The 12,674-nt window shown below is 40.6% G+C and overlaps 1 protein-coding gene across 1 annotated transcript in view; it reads left to right on the top strand.

Annotated features, from left to right (window-relative positions):
- Positions 1 to 9,145, top strand: part of FOXK1 (forkhead box K1) — a 37,879-nt gene extending 28,734 nt beyond the window's left edge. The window contains exons 8-10 of the mRNA XM_072120821.1: positions 714 to 932; positions 2,335 to 2,560; positions 3,854 to 9,145. Of these exons, the coding sequence (XP_071976922.1) occupies positions 714 to 932; positions 2,335 to 2,525 (410 nt within the window). The 3' untranslated portion in view covers positions 2,526 to 2,560; positions 3,854 to 9,145. The remainder of the gene's footprint in view (positions 1 to 713; positions 933 to 2,334; positions 2,561 to 3,853) is intronic.
- Positions 9,146 to 12,674: the final 3,529 nt, after the last annotated feature.

Here is a 12,674-nt window from a genome sequence, read left to right as displayed (position 1 = left end):
CCCTCCCTCTCACACACGGAGGAGGCTGCTGCAGGGAAGGAGACGGAGGTGCCGCCCCTGAATTAACCCCGCGTACCACTGCGCTGCTCTGCCGAATACATCCAGGGGCATAACTACAGCCGGGGGAACAACAGGGGCCCCGGACATACGGCCAAATACGGGACCCTGTTCTTGACAGGCACTGTAGCAGCAGCTGTGGCTGTAGTTACGCCCCTGGATAGGAGCCCCGGCTGCGAGCCAGATGCGGCCATCAAAAGAGCCATATCTGGCTCGCGAGCCATAGGTTCCCGACCCCTGAGCTAAGGGATAGTTGCAATACTGAGGAATGAATAGAATTGCACATTATGTGCAGTTATGTGTCTGTAATAATGGGTTGCACATAGGTTACATTTTAATGAAGAGCCAAATGTTAAATGACCTCCGGTTACTCTTGTCGCCCCTCATGTTGCATTTCAGATGCACCTCTTTAATGTTATCTGAGAGCTGAGAGACCGTGAACAACTTAAAACTTTGAACTACAAATTTAGGAGAACTGCAGTGTGGTCCTATTCCAATGGATATGGCTGGCTATTGTTGTCTGCATACCCAGATAGCATGGAGTGCCACTGACATGCTGCATCACTAAACCCAGATTGGTGGTTCTGGTTGGGCCTCCATAATTTCATATTCTAACTTCTATATGTGACACAAAAATGTTCTTTATCATATTGCAGGCATCAAAGATGAGGTGAATACGATTACATTTGCTACAATTCCTACTCTTCCAACTGCAAGCCGAGTAATTCAGACTGTAGCAAGTGCATTGCCCCAAACTGTTCAGGGGCAGAAAGTTACACTTCTCCAGCCAGCGACTCCAGTCAGTATAGCCCAGCACTCTCCAATGGTGACAAAGGAGGCTGTGACAACTGCCGGCTTCCACGGAAATATGTATGGTACGTAGACAGCCTAGTTTATATATTAAAGGAAAACTATCATTTCAAATGGTAGGGGTAAGCTGTAAATACCGAGCACCAGCTGGTACCGGTGCCGGTGTTATTAACCGCTGTATCACGGTTTTAACATTTTTTTAAAGTTTATAGCCAAAACTGCTGCGTGCACGCGTCTACATAGGAAATGCCGGAGACGTTGCACGCAGCGCCGAAGCAGCTTCTGCTGTAAACTTTAAAAAGTGTTAAAACCACGATACAGGGGGTTAATAACACTAACGAAAGTAAGTACCGGCACCAGCTCACCCTGAGCTGGTGCTCGGTATTTACAGCTTACCCCTACCATTTGAAATGGTAGGTTTCCTTTAAAATTTATGTGTCCATATACAGGTAACGCTATACAGATCTACCCCTCTCCGTTTTGTTTCAGATAATTTTATTAGCCCCCTGTTAAAGTGGACCTATCACCAGATTTGCTCCCCCCCCCCCCTCATCCCCGACTAACAATGCCTGCTGATAAAGGGTTACAAGTCCTCCCCATATCACCTAAAATTAGCTGCCAGTGGAGCACTGTACCTTAATTAAGTCAGAGATACCAGTGAACCATGCCCCATTCTTCTGACAGCTCTGTGTCTCTTCAAATCCCTGCTCTGCCTCCTTGTACTTATGGACTGCTAATATTCAACTACAGACATATAAAGCTCTATGTACAGATGAGAAATATTGTGTCAATCTTTTTACACGGTGCCTTGTGTTGCATTCATGACATGTGACCAGTGACATCATCGCGGGTCTCTGTCTCCTGACAATAGCAAACTGTACACCATGTATGTGATTACATGAAATCACAGCAGCCTCCATGAAGAATGGAGAGGAGTAGAAGTCCGTGGAGGCTTCTGTGACTTCATGTAGTCAGATACATGCATGGGCTACACTTTGCAATTATTAAGAGGCTAAAGTACCTGAGATAATGTCACTCTGGTCACATGACATGAACTGTGACCAGTAAGGAGGCATAAGGCATGCGGAGGAGTAGATGGGAGGGGCCGGTCGAGCAGGACACTCCCCCTCTGATGCCAGGTAATATAAGACAAAAGGTGATTTATGTGGATGTAAGCAAAACTTTTTAGCTAAAAACTTTTTAGCTATAATAAGGGAGTCAGTCATTAAATATTGCTCCATAGGAACCAGTCACTGGCAGTATATGTGAGAATGTGTTGACAGGTTCCCTTAAAGCATATTAGTAAGATTATTATGTGTCTAGACTAGCTGGTAAGTAAAAGCAATATCAAGCATAATAGTTTTGAATGACCGGAAAAAGGAATCCATGTCCCATCTGACAGAAGTGATGACTTGTTACTGCTGATGAAATATAATAAACTCCCTTTTCCGTCTTGTTTTCGGGCAGCTCTTACCAACCCCCTGCAGCTTCTTGCTGCTCAGGCAAGCACCTCTCTCCCTGTGTCTGTGTCCTCTGCAGTAGATCGGGAGATCCCTAAAGAACCAGAGACGAAGAGGGCGCGTCTGGATGAAGGCTGTGGCCCACAAGCTGAAGTGATCACCTCTGTGTCAGCACAAGTAGAAGCAACAGGAGAATGAGAAAACATAAAATGTTTGTAAAGATGAATGTTCAGGTGATTGTAAAATACTTGAATTCACTTATTTTCAGGGAATTCTAGGAACATCGGTACCTAGGGATCAACCGTAGCCGATCTCCTACTCCCACCTTGGAAAGCTACAGGGACAAACAGCCTTCTGCTACAGTAGATTCTTAACAGTATCTGATGATGATTGAGGCCACGCCCTTAGTCATACCAGGGGTGCAAAGTGTTTTAGACAAATTGATTAATCTCCACCATTGCCTGTGCCAAACCAAATCATTGCTATAGTGTCTCAACCCCCGTCACAACTTTCATACTGATATATACTTCCTGTTTGCACGTCCCCTGCGGAGAGCATATATATATATATATATATATATAAACACAATTCTGGTGTCAGGATTGTGTTTCTAGGTAAAACAGAACCAGAGATATACATTGTTAAAGTTGCAGTAAAAATTATATTTTTAAATACAGGTCTCAATTCCCGTCTGTAAATTTCAGAGTGGATATCGCCGGTTCTGTGTCGCCTTGAAATGCAATCCTGATATTCTATTAAAGGGGGATATTATCCTCTTTAATATGACACCAGAATGAAGTTAGCCTCTTTCCAGCCTGTCAGCTGAAGACAGAATGCTTTAGGTTCTGCAGAAGACACTTTGCAAAAGCACCTGCACCCTCTGTCTCTGAACCTGGGAAATAGTAATGGATTGATACTGTTTATGTTTTTAACATATTATGCTAAAGGTTTATACAATTTTGTTGCTTATTTAAAAATTTTTAATGAGGGAAAAATTACAAAAAGAGCATATTTTTTCACATTTTTAATAATTTGTCTGCTAATTAAAAATTGTTCTCAATAAAATTATTCCATCAAGTTAAGATCTCACATGAACAAAAACAAGGTATAAATTGTTATGATGTAAATGATGATGTAAAGTGGATAACCATCATTTGGTGTACAGAACTGCAAAAATTGACCTGGACATTCAGGAACCAAGGAACCCCGGTCATAAAAGGATTAATCAAAAAAATTTGTTTCAAACTATAACTAGGACTGTAACTTTCACATTTAGACCTCCCCTTAAAGGGATTGTCCAAGGTTTGAAAAAACCCCCCTACTTTCTTCCAAATCAGCGCCACATCTGACTATAGGTAGTACGTGGTATTGGGACTAAGCTGCATAATATTTTTGCAAATATAAGTAGCCATGTTTTTAAAACCTTGAAAAAACCCTTTAAGTTTTAGATGTTCATATAATATGCAGATTTATGTGTCTTGCTTTGGCATTCATCCCTTTTACTTTCAATTTTTGTCATCTTGCAGGTCCTTGTGCACTGGAGGTGAATTCTCGGTAATCAAGCGCCTTTCCCCAGATGGATATGTAGAGAATGCATCACCCGCCACCACATAAAGATGACCTGTAGCTAAAGTGCTGCATGTTTTCAAATAAGCTATGTATGAAATGGTGCAGCTTTTGCAAGACTCTTCTAAACACATTACAAGATAATTTGGCACCTAGTTTAGTGTGCAGGATCCAGAGTTCTTCAGGACGCCGCTTGTGGGTTCACAGGATTGTGAGTGTAGAGTATAGGGTAAAGTTAGTCCTGGGATTACATTGTACGGGGTTTGCATGACCCTGGAGTGCAGTGTACAAGATTGCAGGCAATTTTGTGCTAAATTATCTACCATGATGTTATGATCTGACATGACTGTTGCAGGCAAAATTCTCAAAACGAATTATAAAAAAGTAAATAAAGAAGCCGGTCATTTTCTGTTTAGCTCATCTGACCATTTCAGCTATAGAACACTGCCTGGCCCTACTCAGCATTGGAACTAGTGGGTTTACCTTCCATCACTTCTATGGCACTATTTTATCAAGTCATTTTGATGGCTCCGTTAATCTTGGATACCTTTAATGTAAAATACGAAAAAATATATTGCAGATTTTTGTCTCTCTAGGTCTCCCCTTTTCTCCATTTGTAATTCTAACAATGCACAGAAAACCTCTGTTTTTTTAAGATAGATGGGGCAAATGCTATGACAGCTGTTTGAATGTAGTCATAGTCATACTAATGTCTTCACTATAGCACTTTTATGGACTTAATATGTGCCAATGAAACCTAAATTAGTAATAAGAGTTATTCAATTACCTAGTTGTGAGGACTTTTTTTTTTTTTTTGTTCATGAAAAAACCTATAGACAGCCCTGTTATTGACCCTGACACTTTTTTATGTATGGCAAGATCTTGTGTATGTTCTCATTTTTATGTGATTGGACACCCTAGGAGTACTTTACATGTTTAACAGCTATAAACTCTGCAATACATATAACCTTTTAAATGGAATTGCACACGGAAAGTCATGTCATTGTTAGTATGTCCAGGAGAACACTCCAGGTTGTTGTCTGCCCTGCATCTTTTGTTCACTTCAGTTAATTCAAAGGAAATCTCTCAGCTGTGTTATGTATAGGGACTTGAACACAAGCCCATGATCGGTCCCCGAATTACGAACTGAACAATAGCAGATTTTTCGGACTTGACATGGATGGGTCTTTGAGCATCATAGGGATACGTATGATGCATGGAGTCCATTCCTCTCCAGAAAACAGCAATTCTGAACTGTAATCATGATCCCTTCCTCTGCACTCTGTTTGTGAAATATGGCCAGCACAAGGTCTGGGCTTCATGGGCCAGGTCTCTTAGCCCTAAAACTAATCCCATCGTTATTGCAGAATACTATTGTGTCCCATGACAGAGGACCAGTATCAGAGAAAACCTGAGCACTTGCTGAATTTGGCTCTTCCCACTGAACACTTAAAACAAATTTGCATTAAAGTAAATTTTCTTGAAATTGACCTTCTATCTTGGAGAACTTGTGTAATGGAATCCTCTTGGAGGGAAAAGAGCAGCCCAACTCCCTTTAAATTACTGCAGATACAGAGAAATGATTCTGCTTAAACGGACAGAACTAGGTCAGGTTGCCAGAGGACACGATCACTTGGTGCCTTATCTGGGGCAAATGATTTTGATTCTAGATTACTTTTTAATATAAGAAAGTAAAATATATTTAATTTAATTGTTGAATATAGATTCTTTAATGGGAAAGAAGCATATCATTGATTTTAATTTTACTTTCAGTAGCTTAAAATGATATAACTTGCATCACTGGGTGCTCCATCATAGATTTATCTCCCAGCAATGTAAGGGCCATCATTTTAGGGATCCTGCCACTGACATGCATTACTGATGCTTTATGTTTGTTTGTTTTTTAATGAAAAGCTGAATATAAAATACACATGGCTTTTTTCAGAAATCTCTCATGATTCACTTACTTGTTAAATTGGCCTTTTCTGTTTTTCTCCTGGTTGAAATTATAGTGACATTATTGGGCTACAGAGGACGTTCTGAAGCAAATGTATATATTCCCTTATTCCTCAAAGGAACACCATGTCTTTAGTTTATAGGCCAACTGTATTGCTAAATGTTTTATATATTTTTGTATTTAACTCAAGTTAGTGTTTTTATTTCTCAGTTTAAAATTGTTTTCTGGGTAGTTCTGACATATAGTGGACATCTACTACAGCTACCAGCACAAGAGCATTTGCTTTCCTGCTTTTAAATATATATTAAACAGCCTTGTTTTTGAGGCTAATTGGTTAGTAAACTGAAATACGTCATTTAGTAACCTAAAGGAGGGACCAGTCACCCCTCCCAACTTTTCTGATTTCCGTCCATCAAGTCAAACCTATTAAATCATACCGTGTTGATCGATACAGAAGGAGGCAAAAACCCTGGAAGGCTGATGCCTGGATCAAAAGAAATTACTTGCAAAAAGTTTTATTCCCATACAATGGGGGGGGGGGGGTGTATCAATTTGTCTCAGGTTCCGCCACTTTCTAGCTGGAAAACACTTGTCTTTTGCTGCGACAGATTTTTCACTGTGATGATGAATTCTGATGCAGTATAAGACTTTTAGTTGGTCTAAACTGTCCACCAGAATTTTGGGCGCATGGACGATTTCCCACAAACCATGCCCCTTTCTTGTGAGACATCTCACATCTCACCCTTATTCGGACAAGTCGGGAAAGTGACAAAAAAGGTCTACAAGCCCTGTGGTGCAAGGCATTTTAGACAGCGTTTTGGTGCAAAACCACCAGAATTGTGGCGCAAGTGCGTTTATAAATCCACCACCTATAAAATGTGGTGATATTTCTCTTTAGAAAGGCATCCAGACCATGTTCAAATTAACAACCATTACAACACTTGCACTGCTATTAAAGTAAAAAAATCCCTGTCTGTCTGTCCTCTAGGCGTGGTAGATTGCCCCTTGTCCTGGCCAAAGTCCTAGGTATAAAAAGATCTTTGGAGAGATCTCTGTACTGCCCAATTAAAACATTTCTTACATTGTAATAAGGTCTCCCCTCAGATGTCTTTTTTTTTTCTAAGCTGTAGACACTGTATCAAATGCTTTGGAAAAGTCCAGATGCACAACATCCACAGCCTCCTCCAGGTCCAGTCTAGAGCTAGACCTTTCCTCCTCACAGAAGCTGATCAGATAAGTCTGTCCGAACTTATCATTCATAAACCCATGCTGATACTGGGTGATAAGGTATGTACAGTGAGATACTCCAGGATAAGTATCTCTAACAAACCCCTCAAATATTTTTGCCACAACTGCTGTTAGACCCACAGGTTTGTAGTTTCCAGGATCGCTTTTTGACCCTTTTTTATATATTGGCTCCTCATTTGCTATGCGCCAGTCCTGTAGAACAGAACCTGCCCTTAGTGAGTCTTCAGATATTAGAAATAATAACCATCCTGTGCCAATTCAGCTGCTTAGCGTTTGGGCTGGTAAATCTCACACTCGCTCATGTGTCACTGGCCTGGGTGGAGAAGTTAACAAAATGCTGCAACCCAGTTGTCTCCAAACGCTATGTACTGAAACCCTGATTATGCAACCAGAATGGTAGGTAAAAAAGTAAATGGACACAACCATGTAAAAGTCTAAATATTACACATATAAATAAACACTATTTTCTATTGAAGTAAACCCGCTAATATAGAATAATGTTTTATATTTTGATATTCTATGTTGATATAATTAAATTCTGTGACATTTGGCTTTGCAATCCAGAACAAATGGATGTCTGGTTGTTTTAATCCTATTATTAATTCTATTATTAATTGCAGGGTAAAGTACATTTTATGGAATAGACATTATGACATAGAACATGGTTAGAAAATAGGCCAATATATATGCAACTTTTCTCAAGAGGCTACTGGGGCTTGGAGTAGCCATGCCATGGCGCGGGAGCTACGGCTACTGAACGCCACAGTAGCCTGTTTAGATCCATTCTATCCCATCTTCAGCACAACGCTCACTGATGCTGCACACACTCAATTAAGAACCCGTAGTTGTGTGCATGAACATTGAAGGAGGAAAGCAAAAGCGGCTACTGGTGCATGTAGTAGCCGTAGCTCCCGCTCCATGGCATGGTTACTCCTTGCTCTAGTAGCCTCTTGAGAAAGTTAGCATATATATTGGACTAAGTTTTAGACCGTCCTGGGCCAGTAAAGATTTAATTAAAAAAAAGGATAGGACTTGGGTAGATCCATGATGGTAGGTTTCCTACCACCAGGATGAATGATTGAAACCAAGCACACTGACATATTGGTTTATGACTCCTGTGGCAGGATGTGCTCTTTTAACTTCTTATGCCCTGATTTTTACAAAACAGAAACGGCAAAGAAGACAGAGGGGTTCCATAGGTGTTAATGGTGCCTGGAGCTCCTCGGGCTCATTTGCATTATTTTATATTGCCTTATTTTTTTTAAAAAAGGGCACAGGAAAAGAAGAGTAGATCCTGCCAGAGAGGGCACACACCAGTATGTCAGTATGCTTGGCTTACTTACAATCCTTCATCCAGGTGCTAGATGTCCGACCTAGATTCTATAGTTAAAGAAGAAACATAATTTCCTTGAATATTTTTAATCTTTGCTGTCATCATTATCTCCCTTCTCCTCTTCTTCCTCCTCTTCCCTACCTGCAGTTAGCTGTCTCATGCTCCAGGAGGAAGGAAGAGCTTGCAGAGAGGAGAGATGATGATGATTGCACAAGGATTGCAGCCTTGTAACATACTTCCCCATGGCTAAAACCAGTTTGCATTCAGGGAGCCAGGTATAAAGTGAGTGGAACAGTGATGTTCATTATAAAAGCAGTTTGAGAATTCCTATTTTAATTTCCCTTTTAATAAATGTTTCATAATAAGATCTAGCCATTAGATTTACACTGGATTCGATCAGCTGCTGTCGCTAACATGTTTTCAATATGTTTTGAATAAGGAAATAAGATCAGCAAAGAAGTACACATCGGTAGCAATGCAATAATAAGTCTGTGGAAAACAAGAAACAATTCTGAGGTTATAAAGTGCTACATGTAAGCCAAGCAATTCACTGCACTCATCTAGTGTAAATATTAATAAAGTAACAGGAATGTTAATCCTTGGATGCTGAGTGTGCAGCAGCCAAAGATTACTTGATGCTAACAGTGCTGTGAAGAGGGCTGCTGTCAATGTTAGTGCTACTATAGATCTAAAATAAAGTCATAAAAATAGCAACTTTGTGTAAAGAGTTTTTCATCTGGATATATAATCCACATCACATGGAGGGAGGATCTGAGGCTGCGCTCTTGACAATCCTCTGTAGTGGATACGGTGATGGAGTTGGATACATATATATTATCTGCACCTCAGCTACTTTGTAGAAGGTGGGTACATACACAGAAAAACTATCACAAGAACTATGGATTTTTTTTTTTTTTTAGTAGAGGAAATCAATAATAAAAAAGAGAAAAGGAAGACTATAAGTTTACTTCCTTATTTCTTAATTACATAGGGACTGATCTCCCACATCTGCAATTTTTTTTCTTTCCATATTTCCATTGTTTTATAATTTTATAAAGGTAGAAGGGGTGGTAGGTGGATGGATGGGACGTGAGGATAGCCCTTTTTTGGGCTAATCCTCACGTCCCGGGTGTCTTTTAGAAAACTTTATTGTAGCTATATGCTAATTTTTTTCTGCGGCTACTGGGGCGTGGAGTAGCCGGACATGAGGCTACTAGTCGCGGCTACTCCACGCCCCAGTAGCCACGTTACTCCGCCTACCAGATAATCTTCGGCGCGCAGCTCTTGGTAGCTGCGCGCCCTCGTTCGGGTAGCCCGCGGGCTGCGCGTCCGCGGCTCTGGGGTCGGAACTACTGCGCATGCGCAGTAGACGGGGGACTGATGAGGGCTCCTGGTAGCTACGCGCGCCGAAGATTATCTGGTAGGCGGAGTAACGTGGCTACTGGGGTGTGGAGTAGCCGCGACTAGTAGCCTCATGTCCGGCTACTCCACGCCCCAGTAGCCGCAGAAAAAAAATTGGCATATAGCTACAATAAAGTTTTCTAAAAGACACCCGGGACGTGAGGATTAGCCCAAAAAAGGGCTATCCTCACGTCCCATCCATCCACCTACCACCCCTTCTACCTTTATAGGTAGAATAGGGGTGGTAGGTGCCCTTTAAGTATATACAAAATTGGACACCTTATTAGGGTGTTAACATTTTCCAGTCCTATATGTTATGCAGTAGTGCCAGTACTGGAGCAGGATCTACTTTCATACCTTCGATTGCGGAAATTAAATTAAAAATTTGAGTCCCAAATTCCTGGATATCAGGACATTTCCACCAAACGTGTATTGTAATACCTTTTTCTGACAGCCCTTCAAGCACTAATTTGAATAATCTTTTATACAGTGTGCTAGTCTGTCTAGGCACCTTTTTCAACGTTGCTCCATGTGATTAATGCAGGTGGATGTTCGTGACATTTCTTCAATGGCTCTGTACCATTGCTTAAACCCAATGTCCGTTCCCAGTTCTCGTTCCCCTTTGAACATGTAGGGAAATGTTTCCCTCTTATTGACACTATTTTAAAAAAAAAAGATATGCTATGGATAACTTTATTTTCTGACAAATAGTGTCATCAAATAAAGCTAACTTCTTACATGGCCCATCCTGCATGGTCTTTCTACAAATTTGCCTAAAATGTTTCTAATCTGTACCTTTCTTTCAATATCCATCTTTTTCTAAGCCCTTTTCTATTTGTAATCCCCTAAAGGAATTAACAATTTTATCTTCCATAATCCAATTTGTATACTTATAACCTTTAAGCTCCCAATTCTTAAGGCTTAAAGTAGTTTGCCCATGAAAGAAAAATCTCAAATTTCAATCCCCTAGTGATGTTAAGAAGGGAAGATAATTTTTAATCCCTTTACTTTACAATTCTACTCAGTTTTAATGCTGTTTTAGCTGCTATCACTCCGTGATGGTCAGTGTATGATTTCGGGGGGTGGGCAGGGGCAGACACTTCATGATCCCTCTATTTCTCTGTGTGGTGACAATGTGGTTAGACTACAAGGGTACAGGTTTATATACACTTTCATTTAGTTTTTGGACACATAGAAAGAGAGATGAGACAGATCGGAGATGACACGATGAGGTCTATTAGATGCATATTACACATGACTTTCTCCCCTCTAGTATCACAGCCATTACATACTGTCAGCTCTACAATATACCTTCCTACCTCCCTCCCTCTGCCCTGGATAAATAACTTATCTGCCTGTAGCTTGCAGCTTAACTCTCCTCACGCTGTGTTGCTTGCCGGCAGGAAGTCAGTGTCTGTGTCAGTGTGTGAGAGCTCCATCCTGGAATGCAGGGGAGGGACCCCTGCAGAGAGCAGAGGAAGAGAGAAGCTCCGTAAGGCCTCAGCCATGATGGCTGCCAACGGCAAAGCCAGAAGATACAGGGTCGGAAACCAGGGGCAGCTAAAATTGTGTACACCAGGACTGATAGAGACAGGTTGGAAATATATCTGTGAAATGGTGTATTTCTGTTTATAACATTGAATTACAGAATGTGTTACAGGCGGTCCCCTACTTAAGGACACCCGACTTACAGACAACCCATAGTTACAGACGGACCCCTCTGCCCACTGTGATCTCTGGTGAAGCTCTCTAAATGCTTTACCATAGTTCCAGACTGCAGTGATCAGCTGTAAGGTGTCTGTAATGCAGCTTTATTGATAATTCTTGGTCCAATTACAGCAAAAATTTTGAAACTCCAATTGTCACTGGGGCAAAAGAAAAAAATTTGTCTAGAACTTCAATTATAAAATATACAGTTTCGACTTACATACAAATTCAACTTAAGAACAAACCTTCAGACCCTATCTTGTATGTAACCCGGGGACTGCCTGTATTTTGTTATCCTGAGTAAATTTAAGAAACTTGTCTTTGTGGGAATACCCCCTTAAATTAGGTACTTGTAACTTGAAGCTTCTTATTTTTATTAAGGTTAAGGGTATTTTGATATACTTTTATGATATTTCCCTCATAGGTTTTTTCCCTTTCCTTATAAATCCTAAAAATAGCACTGGCAATTTATGTAAAAGGGGTTTAGAAAACTTTAGCAGGATGCATCTAAAAAGGTACAGTATTTTTGGCAAAAATGTCATTTTACGAATCTGTATCCTAGTTATCCAGGTGCTTTGGATATTTTTGTCTCATCCGTTGAAAGGCAGTCATCTTATATCCAACAGGTGGTGCTATAACATTATAACATTCTTAAACATAAGAAGAGATATAGTCTGTACACAGGAAAATGCTCTTCAATCTAGTGATGGGCACATGCCCCCTCAATCAGTGGCCATTTTTAAATGCATTGCCAAAGCTTCTGCACTGACAGCAAGGGAGACTGTTATAGTGGGGGCTATGAATATGTCACAGATCAATGGTCACTCAATGGCTAGTAAATGCAACAAGTATACCGTACATTTATTTTTCAATCAGGTTTTAGGAGAGCAGGAGGAAAAGACCGTTTTCGTATTCTAGTGTTTAACTGGGCTTTATTGTGGTTTTGGCATGTACCCCTGTGTGTCTGTATTGTGTTGCTATATCTGTACCTAGTTCTGTTTGATCAGACAGGTGTGTCTATACAAGATAAGAGCTTCATGTCCAAAATTCAGGAAGTAATTAGGTATAAACCAGATAAGACTCGGCTACCACATCTGCCTTTCCGTAAATTAAGATTACACTTTTGACTGTCCTA

The sequence above is a fragment of the Engystomops pustulosus genome, chromosome 8 (assembly GCF_040894005.1).
Source record: "Engystomops pustulosus chromosome 8, aEngPut4.maternal, whole genome shotgun sequence".
NCBI lineage: Eukaryota > Metazoa > Chordata > Amphibia > Anura > Leptodactylidae > Engystomops > Engystomops pustulosus.
This window is presented reverse-complemented; position numbering and strand designations above follow the sequence as displayed.